At 44.0% G+C, this 25,748-nt stretch overlaps 1 protein-coding gene across 1 annotated transcript; it reads right to left on the bottom strand.

The window, feature by feature from the left end:
• TXNRD1 (thioredoxin reductase 1) lies at nt 1-25,497 on the bottom strand. The gene is made up of 13 exons (XM_010147542.1): nt 25,372-25,497; nt 21,626-21,698; nt 21,384-21,503; nt 20,436-20,578; nt 20,192-20,307; nt 17,709-17,934; nt 14,289-14,381; nt 12,478-12,554; nt 10,378-10,534; nt 7,301-7,408; nt 5,171-5,266; nt 3,319-3,453; nt 1-110 (listed from the first exon to the last, which is right to left on the bottom strand). Exons 1-13 carry the CDS (start codon nt 25,456-25,458, stop codon nt 48-50), a joined length of 1,494 nt encoding a protein of 497 aa, XP_010145844.1. The 5' UTR covers nt 25,459-25,497; the 3' UTR covers nt 1-47.
• Between the last annotated feature and the right edge of the window lie 251 nt (nt 25,498-25,748).

Raw genomic sequence — 25,748 nt, 5'->3', positions numbered from 1 at the left:
CGAGGAACGTCAGTCTCTGGCAACAGCAAGAATGGGGGTCTTTAACCTCAGCATCCAGACAGGAGGATATTTTCACCGGAGCGCTTCGTCACGGACAGAGTGGTGAATACCTTAAGAGAAAGCCAAAAAGACACATTTTAGCGTGGCCAGAATTAATTTTCTCTTCTACAAGACCAGCTCGAGTGTAACGCTCAAAACTAAAGCCATTTCTTAAAGTAATAAAACAGTAACAGAGAACATCATTTCACACCCTCGCCACTAGACAGTGCCCATGCGTACAAATACCCTTTGTTCTCTTCATTTACCTTACCGTCTTCCTTTCCCAGTGGAAAGGCAAGAATTAAAGAAATCACACGGCTTTCCACCACCTTTTGTCTTATCGCTCCTAAGTTTTTACTGTGGGACCGAGCTCAGCAATAACGAACTCCGGTCCGTACACCTAACGAGTAAGTGCCTATGGCCCAGAGGGAACTTCTTTGTTGGGAAAGCAAAGTTAACTCAAGGCTATGGCATCTGGAGGGAAGAGGAATTTTGCCTCTGCGCCTTTCCAGGTATTACAGAAATGTGGAGCTGGTTGATGATGTAGATATTACATCTGGGATCCGTACACTCCGGACAATAGGTAAGAAACACTTAGTAAGTCTAGTTTGAAAAAGTCCAATCTTCACTGCTTTCAAGTCACATTAAAGAAAACAACATTTTCAGGACTAATTACTGTAAAATTAAAAGGCATCAAAATTCAAGAAGAAAAATCCTACAAAGCCTTGTTTAATATCAGCACTTTACTACGCAAATAATCAAAGTCCTGCGTCGATGTAATATAGGAAAGGAAAAAGGAAGTCAAAACCACTTCTACCTAAACAGTTCAAAGTTGCAATAATTAGCTACCATCAAAGCCACCTCTCAGGAAGAATAAACTTAGCACAGAGTAAAGCACAAACACATTTCAGTTATGCAAATAACACTGAAGCGTCTGAAGATAACGGGGATCTGTAAGCCCTGCGGTTCTCTAAGTAGCAGCTTTGCTGCCTTTAGGGCCGCCAGCAGCTGGTCGGAGAGCAGCCTCAATACTGATCTACCCCCTCCCCTCTCGGTCAGCACGCGAAGCCTACGCACGGGTCAGGACGACACACGCGTGCCTGACACGCTCGGCAGAAGAACAGCACTGTATTTAAACTACAGTGCACGGCTTGAGACAGGGTTTCCAGCTCTGCAGCTCTGAGCCACAGGCTTGACAGCATTTACTGTTGTTTCACTGTGAAAGGCAGAGATTCCAAAGTGCAAACTGTATCTGCTTTCTCCTCAGCCCGAGTGCAAGCTCTGGGTGTGCTAGCCAGTTCCAGCAGCTGCGGGGACCACACAGCTCCCACGCTCCAGTAAGCCAGTTGGGAGTCATTCCACAGTTACTGGGAACGTGAGGTTTCTGACAGAACTTGTGAAGTTACCCGAGTGAAGACAAAACTTTAGATCCCAGGACTGAAAATCCATCATCAGCCAACTCCAAAAACCATTCCAGCTTTCAGCAGACACCTTCTCCATCACGGATGCTCGACTGCACACACCTGTACTTCAAGCAGTGCGGCACAGTCCAGGCTGAGAGGTAACTCTGTTGGGCTGAGGTCCTACCAATCTGAGCTCGCACCCGTTTGTACTCTGTCTTGCAAGACACCCCCTCCAGCCTCCAGGCTTTCTGCGGAATAACGCTGCTCGAACACAAGAATTGAACTCTGGCTGGGATTTGTAAGCAGCGAGAAATGGGACCCGCAGTCTTTAGTGTCGTCTTCCCATTGAGTAACACCATGTTTCATAGAAGACTCTGGGGAATGAATTAGTACTAATGTTGGCGAAGATGTCAGCATCTGACCCTGCAACGGTCCCTTTCCTGCTCGGATCAGACTTCATTTTCCTTAGTTTTCACAGGGACGTAGGATAAAAACAATGCCGACATTATCCACTGTTGAATTCATCCAGAGACGCGCAGTCGTCACAGATTCCGAACAGCTTTTAAGCACTTTTTTAATCAAAGAGTACCATCTTGCACTTTGATTTTTGTTTACTGCTGAAGAGATTAAATTAAGTAACAGGCATAAAAAACCCTTTTGAAGGCTGACACTAAAAATGATTGCTGTTCCCTGGAGCTTTTAAATAGTGCATTTCTCCTGAGCCCATTTCTTCCTCCCCCACTCAAACAAATATGATTATCTGAAATTACCTCCCTAAATTATGTCTAATCATCATTCTATTCAGTTTCAATTTTAGCAGCTCAGATGTCCAGAATAAATTACAACTGCCATCCGCTCCTCGCGTGCATATGCAAACACCCAGCTTGAGCTCACAGGTTGGAATGCCTCCCTCAGGGTTCCCCCTCCACAGGGCCACGGGGTAAGATAAGGACCTGCTACTCCTCCTCAAGGGCTTCCAAGAACACCCTTAAGATCTCGCTACAGGAAAAAAGGCCGGGATGTGCACTGTGGATGCTCTGAAGATGACTCAGGCTGCCAGCAGTCCGTTCCATCCACGGAGCTCATGTTATATTGCTTATACCATAACACTTTGGAACACAAAACAAGACGACTTCACTCCTGCAGACAGCCCTCCTGCTGCCCTCTACTACTCTGTGTAGCTACACGTGCAGGTAAGGACACAGAGTCTGTACAAGGACCTACAGAGGCGATAACACGTCTTTTGCAGGAATCCTCCGCTCATATAACTGGTGCTGACACTACTGAAATCAGGGGAGTACTTCTGATGGAGAGCGGCTGTCCCTCACCCACTAAGAAAATTAAGCTCCCCAGTAAAGAACAGCAAGACAAACACAAGAAGAAAAGTGGTTGTGTGGCCTCGCGTGCTTCACTTCAAAAGTGAAGTCCTGGAGAGTAAAGGAGAGACCTTCAGAAGGGTAGAACTTAACTGCGGTCATTGCCACGCGGCTGGTCCCCTTCCATAGCACCAGTTCACGAGCCTATTCGAGTACACGCATCTCAAAACAATTAGCCTTGACAACCTCTTTAGCAGAAACGGTATTCGAAGCCTTCATAAGGGGATCTTTGTGCGGGAGGGAAATTCTCTCCTTTCCAGCAGAGGGAGCGTTAGGTTCAGGGAGACCATAAACATTTCACTAATTAACACACTAAAAACAATAATCCAATATTAAACCTAAAAATTAGATTTCTAAATATTAAAACCAGTTATTTCCTGTCCTTCCCTCCCCCCTCCTTCCCCCGAATTCAGACCTCGTAGAGCTCTGCTACTCAGATTTCCAGCACCCCACCCCAGAACGCTAGGAAAGCCGAGACACAGGTGACTGAACACACAAACCTCTGCGCAGACGGGATGAATTCCTATGGTGCTGTCCAGCTGTTCTTTTGTCATCCCGCATTTAATAGCGGCTGCAAACCCTTGGGTGACTTCTCCAGCATTTGGACCGAGGACGTGGAAACCGATGACTCTCTCCTAAGTGCCGAAGAGAATCAAATGCAAGCACAGTCACGCACTCGGTCCTCTTTAGACAACGCGTTAGGTTTTCCGAGTCGGGGCGCATCGCCTCCTCAGTTCACCAGCCATAGCAGAGACTAACGTAACCACACTCTGTGAACACGGAAGATGCTATTGCTTCACACTCCTCTCCTCTACACAACCCTTCAATTGCAACACGCACCAAACTGCACACAGATCCTCAGCGAACGGTTGGACTTGATTACCCCGAAGGCCTTTTCCAACCTAAAGATTCCATGACTCTGTGACTCAAACACTCAACAGGAGTACTGACTTCACCTGCTTTTCGTAAAGAAAAGCAAGTCTTTAGCAAATGCTCCAGTGGCTTTCGGGGAGCTAATCAGATTTTGCTGAGCACCGATGCAGCCAGTTGGCTGTCAGAAGTTATCTGCTCCTCCCACTAAATATCCTATGAGGGACCGTGGAAACTCAGTACACTGAATGGTTATTTTTGTTTCAGTGAGCCTGAGGACTGAGATTTACCACAGGGTTTGTTTAAATAAGAAAAGCTATAATTGGGTAATAACTAAAGTGGAATTATCCTTGTTTTCCTTTAAAAACATGTACATAGGTAAAAATAAAACCAGAGTAAAAAAATGGGGTAGCTACCATTTTAAATAGTTACTGAACACATTTTTCATCCAGGCTAACTTTTAGCTCTACCTCCAGATGCTTAAACACATTCCTAATTTTCAGGACAAGAAATGGAAACAAATTAATGAAACACTTTAAATCACCATTAAGCCTTTTCTTTTTTTTTAAGTAACTTTGGATTAGGAACACAGCCATGAGTTCCAAAATCCCACACTAGTGCAAACTCCTCCAGACAGAGGAGATGGGCAAAACCAGACAGGCTTTCAAATTTCCCAAAATGGTGATGTGATGCTGAGAAAGACTGCAGTAAGATAAATCTGTCTGATGATAAAAGAAAATAATGTAGAACCAAAATTTTATTAGGACGGATAACTCCATGCCACCATCTCAACAGGAATACATCTTTACAGCCTATTATTTTTCACAGTTATTCATGTTATTAAAATCAACTAAATTGTTATTCAGCAGATGATGGTCATTCAGAGGGGCACACCAATTCTTTTGACCGATTAGTCATTCTGCTTGGGCTTCCTATCCACAGCCAGGAAGTTTTAACCTAGTCCAAGGATAATCCTGGCATTATCACCCTAAATGAGATTTGTACAGGCAAGATACACTAATCCTGTTAGAATGAGCTCAAGAGTTTTACAGACACACGTGGATTTGCAGAGGTTACAAGCTGTGATGGTTTCTGAGTGAATTCAGTTTGAGGGAGAAGACTCCCCCAGAAGAGAATGTCCCAGTTTGGGGAGGGGAGAATAAGACAAACACGTAAGCCCTGTAACCATTTCTGTTCACTTCCCAGAGTTAACGAGCAGCCTTAGAGGTCTCTACTTCTCATTTTACAGAGATGAAGAAGTACCATATACCGATGGCAATGACAGAATTTTCTGTTTTACCGAGGGACATGGTTGTATAAACGCAAGTGCTGCATCCTATTAATATTTATTAAATTCCAAAAGGTGGAAAATTTAAATTAACTTCTAATTTGTTAACAATAACCTGTTAACCTCTGTAGTATCAACAGTCCCCATAATGAACATTTAGCTGCTGTTTTCCCTGGAAGGAAAGATGCACTTACGTTATCTTGGATGTTGCAAATTATCTTTGCGTAGCATTTGTTGTTGTCTCTGGATGGCACAGTCCATTCCAGCGGCCAGAAATGACTATGGTACACCTGGAAATACAGGTTAAAAAAGAACATTAATTGTGTAATTTCACATCAGGGAGCATGATCTTCCAAAAACTGCCAGATTATTTTAAATTTGCCTCGTCTACATCCGAAGGCAGAGCTTTACTACTGAATGCAATTGCTTCAGGTAATCACCCACGTGAGAACTTTCAACGACAGTGACAAAGCGCAAGGATGAACTGGTAACGAATTACTCTTCATTAGCAATCAGCTATGCACGCGGAGTTTGGAACACTTGAAATCAGAGTGAGACTCTTTCCGCCTGATGAAGGCCCAAGAAGGAAGCCTCTACGAAACAAGCACTGGTGTCATCCAAGAAGTCTAAAAAAAGAAGCCGTAAGCGTACTACGCTTCCAGGATGCAGTTCACCATGCTCTCCCTAAACTTGACAAATACCAGCTTCCCCTACAGAAGGCTGTGTTGTCTCTGGTTCTACCTGGAATGAAGGCAAAAATATTTCTCAGAGCAGAAAAAGGGAAGAAAAAGCCTCAGACCCTGAGTTTAGGAGACATGTGGGCATGCTTTCTGCGTTCTCTCTTAGATTATGTATCACTGCAAAATGGAAAGTACATTAAAAAACCCTAAACAAACAAAACCACCAAAAAACCCCCAAACCACATTCTTCTGTCCGCCCCAGCCAACAAAATTGGACAGATTCCTAACGGCAGACAAGACCCTCACCCACCTGGATAGCACGTATTTCAGACAACAGGGCGTTCTGAGGCACACATCTACCCAGAACTCTCAACAGTCCCCAGTACAAGCTACCCTCAAATGGATTACTGTTTGAAGGGAGTTTTTAATTAATCACAACTCCAGTAAAAAGATGTCCCTTCACAAACCAGGAGAGACAGCTCCATTAAGTTCCATACTAATGGGGTTAACAAAGCATTTCAGCATTGCCAAAACCGAAATTTATCAGGTCTGAATGACAGATGCAACTCAATAATCCTACTGAAGCTTGAAAAAGCCAATATGGTGACACGATAGAGAGGTCAGACTAAACTAACCTAGGACTTAGCCACAAGAGAAATGCTTCTGGATGCAGATTTTCAAAAATGGCTTTGAAAATGAGAAGCGCGTTTTCCGCAAAGAAAGGTCCAGTATGACACATGTAACAGCAAGAATTTGACTCAGTGTTGAGTTAATTAACTCTCTCCCAGCGAAAACGAGCACACTCAGTAACAAAAACCTGACTGTGGCTATACAAACTTTGTGGGGAGAACAGCATTTAAACCCCTGCCCTGTAGTCAGGTTAACTGTACCTGACGCACCACCGTTTTAAGTCATACTCACTGCTTTTCTCCACAGTCCATGTCAGAAAACATAACTGACAAAGCTAAGAGGGAGACAAGTTCCCAACTTTCTGAGCCATCATGTACCTGCTCACTTCCCCAGTAATGTTCCCCAGGTGATCTTCATGGGACACAGCAGCTCAGTGTATTGTCAGACTCCCTCCCCTCATTCTCTACTGTGGCCTGGACAGCCCCAGGCACTAAGTGCTTACACGTGTCCAGTTCCACTCTTGACCAGCAACCCCAGTGAATGAAGAAGGATCGCTCACGTGAGTCAAATTAAGCACAGACCTCCTTGCAGTCAAAATAAACAGGAAAAATGAGTGTGACAACATTTGCCTTTATAAAATAAAGGTTGTGATGGCAAGGAATTTCCCACACCAGCTAAAAAAAGCTCCACTGACATTAAAACCAATGTATTGCTTCCAACACACGGCCAGCTTTAATTATCCTCTGGTATTTGCAGACACCAAGAACCCTTTTTTTAAATTTTTAAAAGAAATATTCCACCTTCAAGCCCTATTTGCCGAAAATAGAACATATTTGCAACTAAAGCTATCGGAATCGGGGACTATTTTTATAACACGTCTAGGAACTGCCAAGGAAGACAAAAATGGAGCTAGTCACCTCCTGCCCTCAGATCACAACACAGAATGTGGTTTTAATTGACTCTTGTAAATTACAAATTGGCAACTTAAAATTCAAATGAAGCTGAGGCATTTACCTCAATATTTTCCTCCCCAAACTTCTCCACCGCCGTCTCTTCGGAATACCCACAGGCTCCATACTCCAAAGGAGTGAATACAGTGGTTGGAACATTCACGTAGTCACACTGTGTGGCATTCAAAACAAATTTAAAAAAAAAAAAAGCATACAACATCACTAAAAAAAAAATCAGCAGAATGGGTAAAAATTCAGCAGCAGAAATTCAGACAGGTAGAAAAGTTGAATTATTCAGAAAGCTACTTTTTTTAAAATGAAAAATGCATTTTAAATTAAACTACAGTTTTGGTGTTGTCCCTCTCAGAGGCATTAAGTAGAGCAAGAACAGAAAGACGATTTAAAGCCACACTGACATTAACATAGATAGATTAAAAGGAAGTTCAGTGCCCTGTTTTAAATATGTACCAGATCAAAGGTCTGGTACCTTTCTAAAAGGGATAAGAAGCAGACTGTTCAACTGCCTTTACAAAGCATGCTCTTTTTAGCTGGGAATGCTGCAAGGACACCACCACCATCAAAACCCACCTTTTTTTTCTATCAGCCGTGGCCTAGGCAATGCCAAAGAGCCACAGACAGGAACTCCAGCCCTTCAGGGGGATAGCTAGCACCAGAGCTGACACTGTGCGCCTCATCGCACGCCACGAGAGACAGACACTAACCCCTGCCTTCCCTGGAGCTTTAGTGTCCTAGAGGTCCCCTCTCTGGGCAACCTCCAGGGCTGACCACCCTCACTGTAAAGAAGTTTTTTCCTATGCTTAGATGGAATCTTGCTGTGCTTCAGTTTGGCTCCATGGCCCCTTGTCCCTGCACTTTACACCGCTGAGAAGAGTCTGGCTCCATCTTCTTTACTCTCTACCACCAGGTATGAATACACGTTGATCTAGGAGCCCACCAAGCCATCTCTTCTGCAGGGTATATATAACAATTCCAGCTGTCTCAGCCTCTCCCCATGTGCCAGATGCCCCAGTCCCTTAATCACAGTCACGGCCCTTTGCTGGGCTTACCTTGTTCTTTTTGTTCTGGGGACAGCAAAGCTGGACACAAACCCCAAACCTGTCTCACCAGTGCCAAGTGGAGGGGAAAAGGTCACTTCCCTCCACCTGCTGCCAACGCTTTTCCAGGATGCAACTGTAGGACGCAGCCCAGGATGTCACTGGCCACCTTTGCCATGGGGGTACATCGTTGGCACCCGGTCACCTTGCCCTCCAGACCCCTCAGCTTTCTCTGCACAGCTGCTTTCCAGCCGGTGGGTCCCCAGCCTGTGCTGGTGCGTGGGGTTACACCTCCTCGTGCGCAGGCCTTTGCACTTCTCCCTGCTGAGCTCCGTGAGGTTGCCGTCGCCCACTTCTCCAGCCCAACGAGGTCCCTTCAAGTGACAGCAAACCATCGGGGTGCATCAGTCACTTCCCCCCAGTTCTGTATCACCTGCAAACTTGCTGAGGGTGCAGCCTGCCTCATCACCCCCATCACTAATGGAGATGCCAAATGGTACCGGACCGAGCACCCAGCCCTGAGGCACATCACTTGCGACCGGCCTCCAGCTGGTCTTTGCCATGCTGTCCCAGCCCTTTACGCCTGGCAGTTCAGCCAGTTTTCAATCCACCTTGCTCTCCACTTCCCTAGCCTGTACTTCATCCGTTTGTCTGTGACAGTGTTACAGGAGACAGCATCGAAACCTCTACTAGAGTCAAAGTAAACAGCATCCACTGCTCTCCCCATATCCACCAAATCAGTCATTCCGCCATAGCAGACTAGTGGGCTGGTCAGCTCTGCTTAGTTCTAGTAATTCTAATTTCTACAGATTTCAACTCCAACTGAATTTCCTTTGTGACTGGGGATCAACCCCGACATTGCTTACCACTATTTCCCTAACCATTGCTTCCCGCTCTGTCCCTAACACTTCACTATGTTCCACACAGTCTCCCTTGCCAGATTTGTTACAACAGCCATGTAAGCCAGGATCCCATCTAAGCAGTTACTCATTTCTTGGATTCACCAAAAGAGATGATGCTTTCTTTGGCAGCCTAAGGATTTTCATACCTAGAGAGACAGTTACCTGGCATAAAATGTAAATTAAGACATATCCATAGTATTGCAGCAAGAAAAAAAATTCTGGCTCCAGCTACGGTTTTCCTAAACTTTGCCTGGCTGACGCAATGACATCATGCACACTGAGTCAGGATTCTGTTACCGCAGTACCTGCCAACCTAAAATAAACAACTCAATCAAGCTCTAGGTCTGACTGACAGCTGAACTTGGTATGGACACAGGAGGCTCTGGAAGAGAAAAACTCACGCTGATGCCCTACGGCTACGAGAGCGAGACGAGCACCCACAGTGATGGCGCTCGGATAACAGTTCCTTAAAGGCACCCTCCTTTCCTCCTGGTTTAAAGACGAGGTGTAAATGAGTACCCATGTTACTCCTAGTTGGACTAGCATAACTTGGCTGAAACCTGCAATTGCACTAGCGTGAAACAAACACTGAATTGATGAATTCAGCTTCTCAAGTATAGGTACGTGCTGACTTGTTGGTCCACCTGATCTTCCTTTGTGTCCATATTCAGTTGTAAGCAGAACAGAGTAGTACATTGAAAACACACAGATGAGAAGTGAAGAAATAGTAGAAATAATGTAGAATTATTTCTAATTCGAATTAGTTCTAATTAGTAGAAATAACCCATCACAAACCCTTTTACACTCTATTTAGGGACCATAGGTAGGTTTAGCAAACTGCCTATGAATTAAAGCATTTAATGGGACAGGAATGATTGCTGACTTTTAGGGAAGGCAGCAGAGTTAAAAGCAAGTTAAATGGTGTCAGTTAATTTTATTATCATTACTCAGAGAAAAATAAAACCTCTTAATACGAAAAAGAGACTATTGCTTAATCCATAAGGTATTAATTTCATCCTACACAATCAGCAGAACACATCTGCAGTAATATCTTTGCAAGGGGAAAATTAAAGTGATGATCCAGGATAATCCTTAGGCGGCTGGGTTGGCCATAAGCAGGCAGACTTGCACTCTGCACTTGGCAGCAGAGCAATGAGAGTGTTTTGTGGCACCTGGTTACTCACCTTAGTGGTTGTCCCAGCATAAAGCCTTTGAACTAATAATCTTCCCGCCTGGATTGCCACTGGTGTGAGTTCCAGCTTGTCCTGCAGTATATCTCCAACAGCATAGATATACGGCACATTTGTTTGCTCCTCATCGTTGACAGGAATTTTTCCTGTTCTGCAATTTGAATTGACAAGAAGAGAAAAAGTAAGTGCCCTGCTGTGAAGACTGAGGTGTAAACAACCTTGCAGGAGTTGGGCCCTGTAGCTTTAAGACAAAAACACGTATTTGAAGCATGAAGGAAAGAAGTCACATCCACAGCCTTACAACCTTGGGCAAGAGCGTACAGAAGTGCCAATTTCACCAAAACTACAGAAATTTTCACACTGGGTAAGGAGGCAGCCCGTGAAGATGCAATCCACCTCCTGAATCAAATCTCTGGTGAGGCACAAGTTCTTTCCTCAAACACCCACTACTACCAGCTGAGCTGTGTACTGGCAACCTTGAGGAACGACAGGAAGAGACATTCTCCCACTCCAGCTGCCGGACAACAGAATTTCTCCACTACTGAAATCCCAGCCCAGGGGCTGAAGCAGTTTCTATAAACTTACTCTTCAGGCTTCTGCACAGAGACAGGTCAAGCTGTTAGACACTCTACTTAAAGGACAGCCACAAGCTTTTTAGCTGTAAGCGTACTGAGCTAATGGAAGTTTTCAGTTGAAGGGGGCCTACAAGGAAGCTGGGGGGGACTTTTTACAAGGGCCTGTAGTGACAAGACAAGGGGTAATGGGTAAAATTGAAAGTGGGGAGGTTTAGATTGGATATCAGGAAGAAGTTCTTCCCGGAGAGGGTGGTGAGGCACTGGAACAGGTTGCCCAGAGAAGCTGTGGATGCCCCATCCCTGGAAGTGTCCAAGGCCAGGCTGGATGTGGCTTGGAGCAACCTGGTCTAGTGGAAGGTGTCCCTGCCCATGGCAGGGGGGTTGGAACTAGATGATCTTTAAGGTCTCTTCCAACCCAAACCATTCTATGATTCTATGATTAATAAATGAGTTAGCACAGTAATCACTGCAGGAAACACATGTAACAGGGAAACCTAATCAGGCACAGAAACGGTCACACAGTTACTTGAGGGACCAGTGCAGACCGTGGTATTAAAATCCAACTTCTTCAATTTTGCTGTTGTTAACAAATACACAGTTTCTGCTGATCATTTTATAGTTCATTCGACTAAGCTAGTAATACGTGACCCGGTGTCAGAAAGACGCGTACTGTTCTACATGACAACGTGACTGCCAACTTTGAGTGGATCAAAATTTCCACTTATTTAGAACACCGCAACAGCTCCCTTCAGCAACATCAGTCACGGCATTCGTATATAAGCTGCCCTCGGCACTGCTGTTCCACAGACTGCCAAGTCAAGTTCATGGTCCGGCATCTTCTCCTCAAAGGCTGCACAGGCCTAGTCGATGTTTGAGTTACCAACACTGAAAACGTTACCGATAGCTCCACTCCCTGGTGCAAAGGCTTCACTACATTAAACATGAAATGCTCTTTACAGGAGACGGGGCGTTCCCAAGGGCTGCTCTAAGGCAGGAACCAAACTCCTTCAAAAACTACAACACATCAACTCCAACTGCGAGTTCAAGGAACGCTACTTTGACCTTATGCTTCAAAGTAAACATATAGTAGTGTTTACATCAAAAATTTAAATGAAACCCTCCACACTAAAAGCTTGTATGGACAAACAGATCCGTGCCCCAAGAGGTGGTAGAGAGAAAAAATAGAGGAGATGGGAATATAGTGTACAGAGTACAAGGAAAAACTGACAGGTGCTAGACAGCCCAGTCGCTGGAAGAAGCTGAGACTGACCTGCGAACCAGAGTGGAACAGACACTTTTGAATCCCAAGATTTAGGAACTGACATTTCAGTACCAGAAAAGCAAAAGTGGCAGCACTATGGGAGAAAACGCAGCCCTCTGCTACATGGCCTCCTACCCACTCATACGCCAACGGGAAACAATTTTTCCCTCACCGCCTTTGAATGCCTGCGCACCGCTACCACTGCAAGAGCAAGTGACACAAGCTCACAGTCAATGCTGTGCAGGCGTCTGCCCTTACTTTTCATTGATCTTCACTCCAACTTTGTCCAAACCAATTTTCCTTGTGCATGCATCTCTTCCAATCGCTAGCAACACCTGCAAAACAGTAATGCGCGTGACTGACCTTTTAAAACCTCAAAAGCATACCTGTGTGTGGCTCTTATTTTCATTATAGACTAAGGATTAGTAGCTGAGTCACGTTAAGATGAATAAGTTTGTTACTCACTGTACATTCACAGAGCTCATGGCAAGCCACACCATCACCATGACTTAACAATACCAGGGTTTAATGATAAGATTAAATACAGCCAAATAGTTTTCCCTAGAAAAATAGCCCATGAGTATCCAAAACAAATCAGTTAGGGTCAGATTCTTTATTTTCATTTCCTTGCATTTTTATACCAGAGTGTTATACCATATCCCTGCCAGAGCAGATGACCTCAAAATGCTCCCCAAGGAAAGGGCTCTTCAGAAAGGAAACTCAGATGCTTAGGCAAATAAAAAGACCATAAAATAATCTGTGTTTAGATCAGAAAATATCATTTACTTATACAGGCTCTTAGCCAAGTCACCGCCAAAGATTATTATTTTTTGAATATTCTTTGTTTGAACGTTTGTTCAGAATGATGGACAAACCAGGCCAAATTCCTACCCATCCTATGAACTTGGCTACCTTAACAAGCAAAACAAGTTCCAGCCTGTACTATCACAAGGAAAAGTGCTACGTGCTTCACAGTCTTGGACAACTGCCCAAGTAACTACACAGTGCTTCTCATACAACCAAGAACTGTGCTGGAGGAATCCGAGATCTGCTTCAAGCCTTTTAGATGACCAAGTATTCCAGATCTTCAGAGCTGAGGGTCTTAAAATGCATCACACACAGTTCATAAGCTTCTGTGAGGAGTGACAGCATGTCAGGGAAGGAAATCAAAAGTTCCCTTAACGAAAAGATGGCACTGCTGTGCTAGCAAAAAGCTTTCAGTACTGTTGACCAGGAAAAATAGTATTACCACACTGTGCAACAGCACTGTTGTTCTTGTTAAACTTTCTCATAATACGAGTCCTCAGATACACTGAGGCACGTCCTTGTTATGGGATGAGTGATGCACTACACAGGTAAATGAGGTCACTGGCACACAGCATTTGCAGTCTAAAATCCCAGGCTGCCAAACGCTCCTCGTTCCACATTCTGTGTAGCTCCAAATACTTTATTCCCAACACTTTTTCTTTTCCTTTCAGCATCAAGGCCTAAGAAAATCGGTGCGGTGAGGGGTGATGGAAGCAGTCAATCAAACGTGTAATGACACACCTGCACACTGCAATCTCACTGTTTTAAGTGTGCAGTGAAGTTCCCCGACTGACTTGCCACGCAGCGCTAATTTCTGTGAAGGTGCTGCGGCAACAACAGGCCTTGAGAAGGCATGACACCTGTTGGCTTAGCTCTTGCACAGAGCACTGTTTTGTGCCACCTCCAGAACATGTTTCAGTCACTCTGAAACTTATTATAAATCATCGCTTGTCGTTTACGACAAATACCCCACTGGGGAAGAACCCTGAAACTGATTGCACACCATCAAGTTCATCTACATCCCTAAGCTAAAAAGCAGGGTTCAAAAGCATATAAGTGATCTGGCAAGGCACACGGGACTCATGGCCGTGGATTCTGGGACTTCTGTCATATTAATTACCGATTGATTGTGCGTAATTAGCGTACTGTAATGATTAAAACCAATTTTAAGAAACCTAAACTATGGATAAAAGCACCCCACAAAATCTTAACATTAAAGGAAAGGCTGTCTCACGTTCTTTACGTATACAGACAGAACTCACAGTATTGTATTCCCCTTCAATTATTTGGTCCCCCATTGTGGACTTGGCTGTAACTCTCAATCTTCCAGGAGTTCCTTCCTCAATCTGCTCAACCTACATTACGGAAAAATAAAATAAAAAAAAAAAGGGGGGGGGGAGCGTGGGTTTATTTGCAAACAGAGATACGCAAATCTATCTTTGTCCCACCACATATCACTGAAAATGAGTGTTTAACCGTGACCTAAAATTCAAGTATTTTGTCTAAAGATATTCTCACCTTCCTCTAGATCTGTGACTATGACTTTCATGTTTAAACACTTAGCTTATCTTCGTGCATTTATTCTTACCAACACAATAAAACCTTGTTTGTTTATCAAAGATGATTGATAGTGCTAAGTTCTTGTCCAGTGCAAGAGCAATACCACTGGCTTTTTTTTCCCCAAACACTCCTTTTCCCTCTGATAAATCAATCAACTAAACAAGTGAATGGGCCCTGAGGCTACATGGGTGGGTTTTCTCTTGTCCTCACTAATGTTAAGGCCTGGACATCCTCGGCTGCAGTCCCTCCCTCACCCTACCAGGAACAGTAAGGTGCCCAAGGCTGGATGCACCCATCCGACACAGGCCCCTGTGCCTGTGGGGTTGGTGTAGCTGGGAGGGGGAGTGGTAGCTAACTAAACAAGTGAATGGGCCCTGAGGCTACATGGGTGGGTTTTCTCTTGTCCTCACTAATGTTAAGGCCTGGACATCCTCGGCTGCAGTCCCTCCCTCACCCTACCAGGAACAGTAAGGTGCCCAAGGCTGGATGCACCCATCCGACACAGGCCCCTGTGCCTGTGGGGTTGGTGTAGCTGGGAGGGGGAGTGGTAGCTGGGGAGGGTCCACAGGGGTGGCTCCTGAAAGAGGCTCCTAGGAGCTCCCCCTGCTCCAAGCCAGGCCTGCTTCTGGCCACAGCTGGGCCAATTAGCACCTCTGTGATTAAGATATTTAAGAGGGGAAATCAAAGAGAACTGGCAGGGGAGAGAGGGGTGGGATGTGGGAAAAAAAACAGGCAGACACCCCAGTCAGTGAGGAAAGACGGGAGGAGGTGGCTGGAGCAGAGGGTCCCCATCAGCCCATGGTGAGAGGGCAGGCTGTGCCCTGCAGCCATGGAGGGTCACGGGGGAGCAGAGACCCCCCTGCAGCCCGGGGAGGGCCCCACGCCGGAGCAGGGGGATGTGCCTGAAGGAGGCTGTGACTCCTTCCTCCTGGGAAGCCCAGGCTGGAGCAGGCTGCTCCTGAAGGATGGCACCCCGTGGGAGGGACCCACGCTGGAGCAGTTCATGGAGAACTGCAGCCCCTGGGAAGGACTCAGGTTGGAGAAGTTCCTGGAGGACTGTCTCCTGTGGGAGGGACCCCACGCTGGAGCAAGGGCAGAGTGTGAGGATCCTCCCCTGAGGAGGAAGGAGCAGCAGAGATGTGGGATGGACTGACTGGGAACCCCCATTCCGCCTGCGCTGTGCTGCTCGAGGGGAGGAGGTAGAGAAATGGGGAGCAAAGCTGAGCCCAGGAAGAAGGGAGGGGTGGGGGGAAGGTGGTTTAAGATCTGGTTTTCTCTCTTATTATCTTACTCTGATCTGATTGGTAACAAATAATATTGATTCTTCTTCCCCAGATCGAGTCTGTGTTGCCCATGACCATAACGGGTGAGTGATCCCTCCCCATCCTTGTCTCAACCCCTGAGTCTTTCTCGGTATTTTCTCCTCCCCATCCCATGGAGGAGTGAGCAAGCGGCCGCATGGTGCTCAGTTGCTGGATGGGCCTAAACCGTGTGCAACACTTAATTACAGAAAATTTTTAGCATTCATTCTAAAGAAGGAAAAGTACTTTTCAACAGCTGCCCTAGTTCCTACTTCGTATTCATTATTTGAAGACAGGACAAAGCAAGAGTTCTGATGAAGTTCTCCTCCCCTTCTTTAATTTAAAACCACCTAAACCTTCTTTGCCACCTACCAACTTTAAAGGATCACTGTTAAACTGCTCCTATTCAAAGACAGCATTATTTATAACAACTCATCTTCTGTTTTCCAACATCCCAACGAAGGGTTTTAATAAGCACAACATGCATAACTTCAAAACCAACGTTTGAAAGAGATGAGAAGACCTGCTAAAATCATATCCAGCAATTTAAGTTTAAGGATATGCTCAACTGAAAACAGGGACAAACACTTCATTCCCATTGAAATCAAAGACATGCAGTGAAGGGGCAAGGTAAAATACACCAAAGTGCTTTTAGTGACTAGGGTGAGGAACTCTTCGCAGGAGGCATTCAGAGGAGACCACTCACTACTTGGTTGAAACGATTGGTTTCTTCTAAGACAGCTTCCTCCGTTCACATGCCCCAGAAGAGCCTACAAACAGCTACGTCTGAAACAAAGGCTAGATTTTCCCTGGTTTCCATACAACATGGCATTTCTGCAATGCAAACAAGCATAAAACCCCAAATTCCTTGAAACGTCCCACTTTGACTTCTCACAGAAAGTCTCTCCCACCCCGTAAGAGGGTCAGACCCACTGCCTGGAAACTGGCAACAACATTTTTTTAAGCTACTCTTGATATTGCTACGGGTTAAAGTGAGCAGTCTTCACTCAATCTAATGCTTTAATCCCCAAAATGTTAAACTTATAACACGCTGGCTTAATGCCAAATTGAAGACTGCTTAATACATTATTTCCTATTTCATAATAATTTAGCACTAATTATTGTGAAAATAATTTAAGAAAAATACTGTTAGCAGCCTCTGAAGTCTTTGATAAGGCAATTTTACATTAGAAAAGCTCCAGGCCTTATGTATTCTGCTTTGCAACCTGAATTTGCCTATACGTGCATATAACTACCCACACCAGTACAGAATTCAAAGAAAGTTGAGCAAGTATTTAAGGACTCTGCCAAGTAAATGATGGATACTTAAAGCCCATTCACTTTTCTGGATAGTACACTGGCCCTGGGCACACAAGCAGTATGTGCTGGCTGAGAATTTGAGAACTGGCAATGAAAAATATGACTATTTGTGATGCACGGGCCCAGATCTTACAGGAAATTATATCTCTGTTTAATTACGAGTTTCACAGGTTTAAGGACAACTGCTGAATTTAAATAAATTCAACATTTGCAGGGCCAAGATGAGCAGGAATAACAACATTTTTAATGCAACATGTACTAACCCATCTAATTCTGATAAAAAACAATGAATTCTGGAATCTCACCAGTTTAATACCAAGACTAAATCGTACTTTTCCATTACAAACTTACTCAGTTTAAACCAAAACATTAACCCACACTATGTCATAGCAGATCCTGTACTGCAAGTTCAAATTTGTATTCACTAAAATAATTCACATCTTAAAACATGATGGTAGGTATACTGTAATCAATTTTAGTCAGGCATCACTTTCAGCCTACCTTGATTGGCACAAACTCCCTAATAAAGTTGATTCCATGTTCTTCCATATATTCACCAATTTTGTTTGCAATATCCTGGTCAAATCCTCTTAAAAGAATGGATCTCACCATTACAGTGACATCTAATCCAAGACCAGCAAGAAATCCTGCGCATTCCAAGGCAACATAGGAAGCTCCAACCACCAGGGTTTTCCCTGGACAGTAAGGCAGAGAGAAAAGATCATCACTGGTAAAAAAAGAAAAAGAAAGTTAGAGACAACCAGAAGACCATGTTGTGCTGTGTATTTATCTAATTTCTTCTGTAAGAATTGGACTTTATTCCACTTCCTGCTCATTAAAAAACACAACAACTTAAGTTTTGGGAAATTCAGATGGAATACAAAATCTGTCCATGATAGATTAAAACATTCTAATTAGGAGTGCACACAAAATAAACAGTATGAACATTCTGAATCACCACAAAAATTGAGGTTTTTTTTTTCCTCTGAATCTTGCTGTGAATTTTAGCTCCCAAGAGATAAGAGGAAAGGGTTAAAATTTAAGAGAAAAATACCATCTTCACTTCTCTAAGGACTTACCCTTTTGCTAAAGTATTACAGATAATGCCAAATAACACACGGACAATAAAACAAATTAATGCAAACCACAGTAACAGAGAGAGAAGTACAAATTTAAGGAAAACGTTTATTTGCCTGCTTTCCGTTTCTTCCCACTGCTTCATCATGCCATGTCAGCTCTACCAGACTTTGGACCTGGACTGTAAAAGCACGGCCTCTCAAGGAAGCAGGGACTCACGGAGGCATCACGTTTGCTCAGCGGACACTTAGGCAGAGTTTGGCAATGCAACTGGACACAGATTTAAATCCAAAATAAGTTCCTCCTTCTCAGCCAACAACTGCAAAGGCTAAACAAAGATGCTTTCTGCAAATGTTTTGGTGTAGGAAAACGTGATTGTGTAATTACAGGCTACATCATAGTTCCTGTCCCCCAGGGAACCCAGTGAAGATTACACAGACAGCCTCAACCTGGTAGTCTTTAACTCGGGCATTCATGACTCTTCCACCTTAAAGCACCACTTTACAGTCTATATTATCTGTTACCTTTAATTTCACTACTACTTATTAGAAGGAAAATGTACAATGTGGTGTTTAGGTTTCACAGGGATTACGCCAGCTATTTGTTTGATTGCTACGAAATGTGTGGCCAGCAGATCGAGGGAGGGGATTCTCGCCCTCTGCTCTTGTGAGACCCCACCTGGAGTGCTGCATCCATCTGTGGAGCCCTCAACATCAGAAGGATATAGACCGGTTGGAATGAGTCCAGAGGAGGCCACAAAGATGCTCAGAGGGCTGGAGCCCCTCTGCTATGGGGACAGGCTGAGAGAGTTGGGCTTGTTCAGCCTGGAGAAGGCTACAGGGAGACCTTATTGCAGCCTTCAAGTACCTGAAGGGGCTACAAGGAAGCTGGGGGGGACTTTTTACAAGGGCCTGTAGTGACAGGACAAGGGGTGATGGGGTTAAATTGAAAGCGGGGAGGTTTAGATTGGATATCAGGAAGAAGTTCTTCACGGAGAGGGGGGTGAGGCACTGGAACAGGTTGCCCAGAGAAGCTGTGGATGCCCCATCCCTGGAAGTGTCCAAGGCCAGGCTGGATGAGGCTTTGAGCAACCTGGTCTAGTGGAAGGTGTCCCTGCCCATGGCAGGGGGCTTGGAACTGGATGTCTTTAAGGTCCCTTCCAAGCCAAGTGATCCTATGATCTATAGGTTTGCAAGGCTGTAATTCCAACCTGTTTCTATATGAAATAAAAGTTACTCTGATATGAAAACACATTTCATCTGCATATCACTTTTTTTTTGGTCAAAATTGTGCTAGAATTGCTTAGTCTTATCAATTAACCAGACATTTGAAACCAGTTTTCCCAGAAGTTGAATTAACTTCACTGAGCAGCTGGAAAAAAACAGGGTTGAGTTCCAAGACTGCCCCAACGCATGAAGACAGATACATTTCTACTGGCTTCACCACATCAGCTGCTTTGCAACTCCTGCTTTCTTTGATATTTGTGCTGGGAGGTTTCCTCCAAGCAGACTGTGCTCTTCATTACCAAAAAAACTTCAGCAGGTGAGCTGAAAGACCGTAAGGAATAAAGAGGAAGTGGGTGTGCTAGTAACTGGAGCAGAGCTGATGGATTAATTTTATGATGGAGACACAAGATTTATGGTTTTCTCAGTTACTGCTGTTATCAGTCAGAAACAGAACCATCCTAGCCAGCCACCCACTGTTCTGCAGTGTTTACTACACACCAGTGGGTTTGGGACCTTAAAATCCATCCACAGCTATTCTCCTGCACTCACTTTCCCCCAACAAAATGTTACACAGGAAAGAAAACCAGCAGCCAAGCAGTCCTGCTCATGCTTCACCACTTTTCTCTTACAGGTGAAGCATTTACACATGGTGAATAACATCATATACCTCCCTGGTTTTACCTGCTAATGCAGTATTCCTTGTCTCCAGGTATACCCAGGTAGCGTGGTCGTTCACCAGTGGCAATGAGAAATCTCTCGGCCGTGTACAGCTTCTCAACTCCTCTCTTATTTGTTGCCTGTGGACAAAGTATTAGTCCAAAGTGAGTATTTTGCAGTCCTACCAAGGGAAAAACTATTCTATCTGAAAGGCATCTCTAGTCAGAAAGTACCACAGGAAGACCCAGCACATATGGCCAGGCAGTACCTTAACTGTGTGTGGCCCGACAAATTCTCCATACGCATTCTCATACGTGACATTCTTCTCTCTCAGTGCAACCCGATAGCCCCAGTTCAGTGAACCAATGTAATTCTGAACAGATTCTGTCATAGTCATCCAGTTGTGTTTGACTGTTAGAAAAGAAAAAGTTTCATCTTTCAGCCTGAGAGTTCATCTTTTTCCATAGCCAGCCTTGTATTCTCAGATTTTCTCATGACCCGGTCACGTCTGTCTTACTCCTTTTTTATTCCACGGTCACTCTACTGAAATCCCAGTAACTACGTCAGCACCGAGGTCACAGTGGAACAGATATGACAAAACATGGAAAATTTACACTTACTGCATTACCAGTAGTTTTCTATTGGCACATGCTGTGAGCAGGTAATATTGCTCAGCAAATGAAGACTGTGCACCTGAGAGGTGCCCCTGCATGTTCCCCACTACAGGATTACACCCTAAATAGATCCCAATCCTATAACCATGCACATTAGAGCCAATACAAAGTAAAATTCATCTTCCTATGTAGTAGTGAAGGAAAGGAAATCCTTGCCTGCAATTATGAGTAAGTTTCTAACGGGGGACATTCTGAGGTATTCCCTTCGATGCTGTGCTACACTCAGCAGTGCAGTAGTACCTCACTGCTTTTATTCACACAGTGACCTTATTACTAGCTTCCGATCATGTTAGTATTTGATAAACAGATCAAACGCTGCACAGCAATAAGCCCTGTGGCTTTACACTTGAAAAGCACTTAAGTGTAATCCCTCTGAGGTGGTCTCACACTATTAAAACCAGCACACGCTGAAGCACAACAAGCACATGACCATGGAAAAGAACCCCTGTGTTTTCAGCACAAATGAGAAAACTGGGGAAGATGGGGGGGGTGGGGGTGGGGAAACCCACAAAACCAAAACACAAACAGTTCTCCTCTTTTACCTTCTTCTGTAAACTGCCATCCAAACTTGCGTGAGTCTTGCAAGGCTTGTCCCAGTAAAGCTGCCTGGTGCATCAGTTTTTTAGGTATACAGCCCACGTTTACACAAGTTCCTCCAAGACCTGGGAGAAAGGAACAGAAGGTGTTTTTCACAACAGCATGGCTGATCTCAAAGAAGGACCGAAGGACCGGAGTCTCTGCGTAAAGCTCCTTTATAGCACTTTTGCAAAGAAAAGACATTTACCCCATGACTGTCCCAGAGGTGTAGGCATGACAAAGTCCAGCACCATCACTTTCTTTTCATATTTGGCAGCCTCCTGCAAAACAAATTAAGTAAGACAAGTATCTAAATATTACAGGTTAAATTTGGAGTAGATGATAACATCGTGCATTGCTGAAAAGCTTTGTGACTTTTAATTAAGTAATAATGAATGATTTGCAAGTGAACAGCCAGACAGTCATTAATCTTCTGACTTAGTCTGTGCTTTCAGTAGGAAAAAAACAATCAAGGCAAAAAACAGGCATTCACCCTGCTACACAACAGCATGGTACTATCGATACACAGAAGGCTCTGGGAGCCAAATCTCCTCTGTCCTCCATCCTTGCAGTTTGTTCACACTATTACCCAACATGCCACTTACTTTCAACATATCAAATAAATTCTTCATTAATCCAAATTCCTTTCAAAGACAGTTTCTCAAACGTTCGTTTGAAACCACATCACACAATGACATAAGCGGTCACACGGTCAAGTATTACAACCACCCTTATCCAACCTTTTTTATTGCAGAAGGGAACACTGGGGTTTGAGTACAATCTGCAGTTGTCAGGATCAGCTCTTGCTTCTCAAGTTAGTCAACCTGCAGCAAGCTGACTTTACTATCCAGATGTGCAGATGTCATCCAGACTAGAAAAGGGGTTTATTTCATGATATTTTCCCTGAGAACTCTCATTAGCAAACCTAAAAGCAATGTGTGTAAATGATACTGTGTACTTGAATTTCTACACTGACTGCATTATTCCCTTTGTGCTTCTTAAGAAAGAGGCAAAAATTGACAGTGCTAACTGGTACCAGAGAAAAACACTTCAGCAAGCACTACACAGCTGACAGATTCGCCCATGAGATGCAGCAAAATAACTTTGATATTTGGAGTAACCACAACTGCGCTGCATCTCGTGAGTTCACAGACGTATAAGCAATAACAACTGTAGGCAGAGGACATTACCCTAAGGCCTTGGGTTTGGTTTGGGAGGAGCTGGACAGCCTTCAGCTTTATTACCAGTAATACTTGTTAATCCAAATAGTCAACAATCAGAATTTCAATTTTAAATGTATCTTACATCATGCAAAATACAAATCATACTTCAAACAAAGCAGGGTGTAGGCACCTTCAGAAAATATTAATGTACTGGACTGCTGCTTCTGACTAAAGGTCAAGGCTGGCCAAGAAGCTAACTTCTATCCAGCAGCAGTACCTCTGAGAAAGTGCCTCAGAAAGGTGCTTAGGGACTGAGATACATTATTAATGCTCCTTGGTAATGACAGCTCAAATGACCTTTACTAGTGTTGGCTGGTGAGAATGCATGGGTTTGGGTTTGTTTGGGTTTTTTGGGGTTTTTTTTACAAGGGCAGGTGGTGACAGGACAAGGGGTAATGGGTTTAAATTGAAAGTGGGGAGGTTTAGATTGGATATCAGGAAAAAATTCTTCACGGAGAGGGTGGTGAGGCACTGGAACAGGTTGCCCAGAGAAGCTGTGGATGCCCCATCCCTGGAAGTGTCCAAGGCCAGGCTGGATGAGGCTTTGAGCAACCTGGTCTAGTGGAAGGTGTCCCTGCCCATGGCAGGGGGGTTGGAACTGGATGGTCTTTAAGGTCCCTTCCAACCCAAACCATTCTGGGATTCTAGGATTCCCAAGCTAACACTCAGCCGCACACTCCCACAGTACAACACAGTACTGCATTGCCACCTCAGTAGAGAGCACCCACAGGTGGAACTACTTCTGCAGAGGGATATGCCCACGGTAACAAAACCTGCCCCGCAGGCTTTCAAACTTCACTGGGTTCAGTGCAGAGCTGCGGGAACACAACGAGGTTGCTTAGGGCTGGCCCTGTCTGCGTGAACTGAGAGTGGCACTTTGGTCTGGGTCTGCCGCTGGGTTGCACAGGGTCAGCCTGGCAGCGTTCTCACCCACGGTGGAGACACATTTCCAAAATAACGAGCTCTGAGCAGAACTGAGACGGAAGGCGTGCACACAAAACTGCACATGGCGTAGTGAAAAGCACATATTTAATCAACCTAAACTGCTGCAAACCTGAGTGTAGGTATCTGGAACTTGGAATAAGAGCTGTGTATTTGGTTTGTTTGGGTTTTTTCCCCTTTTGTTTTGCTTTTTAAAGCACTGAAAATTAATTCACTTAAAAAAAAAAAATTGAAGAATCTAGGTATAAACCAGAAGTATGTGTGTAAAACAGTTTCCCTTCAACTTCACGACAGTGATTTGAAATACACACCTTACAACCGACTGGGATGTTGACTTTATTGATCTACCAGCTTCGGCTCTGCCCTACAGTCACTTGACAATGCTAAGCAGCAATATATTTTATATACCCAGTTGAAGGTACAAGGCAATTTATCTTCCTAGCTACATACCTTTGCTGTCCCACAGCTGAAAAATGACGCAATAAACATCATTGCTGTAGCTTCACAGCCTCACACACGTACACAACAAAGCTGAGCAGCCTCCTTACGGAAATGTCAACTGATGGCTTTTTGTTCCTGCAAACTGTCTTTGTATTACTGCAAGCTCCCTTTCACTCTTGTTACTCTCTTCTTCCTAAAACATCCCCAACATCTGAAAAAATCAGTGCTTCTTTTCTGCAGGTTTTCAGAATTTTTATAGATCTTACTTTCCATCCTTCACCATGGCAATATTGCTCCTACTAATGGGAAAGCAGTAAACTACCAAAACAGATTATGGACACAGGGGAAGTTACAATCTACCACTCAGTGCAGCGCTCTGCCATTATAATAGAAGCTCTTCCAAGGGACCAAGGTTTCATGTGAATCCAATGCTATGCTGAAATACTTTAATTTTTGTTTCACTCTTCGATAACCTCCTTCACTTCTTGAGACAAAAAGCAGCACCTCCTGTCTGGTGGAATAATCCAGCTCCAAGTCTTGAGCAACAAAGTAGTTTATTTCTGGGAACACTCAATTCACCTCTACATAGTCAATTCTACCACAGCGAGAAGAGGCAAAGTATGCCCAACTACTGATGTAAAGGAGAGTTACTGACTTACATTAAAGTTCAGCAAGTTTCAGACTTCTAGGATAATGACAACTCTAAGAGCTGGTATATTCTACACCACTGTCAACTCTTTCAATTCATTCTAGATATGCTTCTGAAAGCAACATCCTAACAAAAAATCATAAATTATTTGGCTACAGGCAGGAAGTGCCAGACCCTAGAAATTAAGGGTAAGATCCTAACTCTACTTAAGTACAGGCAAAATCTCATTTATGCAACCCCATAAGCTCACAAATCACAAAATCTTCTCCATTGTCAAGAATTAAAACAATACGAGCGACTATCTCTGAACAGATATTACTTTCAGATAAAACTAGTAACCCTCCTGATGTTAATTTCAAATAGGTTTTTAAAAATTTTCAATTACGAGTTGAACATTAACTCAACCACTAATAAACACTGTTGAGACATCTACCTTCTGATTTGCAAGAGCATCATCTCCCATTAGTGGGGACCAAGTTATTATATTAAGAATTATACCGTGACATTTTTTGGTTTTTTCTTCTTCAGAACACAAGGAAAAGGATATTGTATAACTGGAGCTGATCTCAAAAGAATTCCCACTGATCAAGGTAGAAATGTTATGCTCCTACAGTATTAAAGATTCCCAGATCCAAGACGTTGAGGGTGTCACCCACCTACACACAGGGAAAGAATAAATCTGCATTTTCTCTCTCATACCTTGGCAGCTGCCAGACCACCTGAGCCCCCACCAATGACAATGAGGTCATAGTCATAGGAATGCGGCACCAGTGTATGCTCATTCATTTCCAGCAGTTTCTGAGGCTTGCCTTCCTTATGTGCCTGAACAGAGAAAACAGAAAGGATTAGGGAACATTGAAACATTACCCACAGCGCTAAAAAATTGGTATTTTCAGCAGCAAATATTGTGATAAGGGAACATCAGTGCATGTGAATTTCCTAAGCTCTGCTTTTAATTAGCTATTTTACATTTCATCTTCTTAATCCATCCTTGGATAGCTCAGTACCTAATAGATACTGAACTATGAATTTTCTTGTTTGTTGGAGCCCTGGGTTTCCTTGCAGAGTTTAATTTT

The sequence above is a fragment of the Eurypyga helias genome, unplaced genomic scaffold, assembly GCF_000690775.1.
Source record: "Eurypyga helias isolate BGI_N326 unplaced genomic scaffold, ASM69077v1 scaffold5702, whole genome shotgun sequence".
Lineage (NCBI taxonomy): Eukaryota > Metazoa > Chordata > Aves > Eurypygiformes > Eurypygidae > Eurypyga > Eurypyga helias.
This window is presented reverse-complemented; position numbering and strand designations above follow the sequence as displayed.

Coding starts and splice junctions, on each gene's coding strand:
- TXNRD1 (XM_010147542.1), bottom strand. CDS start 25,458: ATGAATGAGCATACACTGGTGCCGCATTCCTATGACTATGACCTCATT. Junction 7,409..10,377: donor ATGCTGGGACAACCACTAAG/GTGAGTAACCAG, acceptor AATGCCACACAG/TGTGACTACGTGAATGTTCC. Junction 3,454..5,170: donor TTTGCAACATCCAAGATAAC/GTAAGTGCATCT, acceptor TTCGGCACTTAG/GAGAGAGTCATCGGTTTCCA.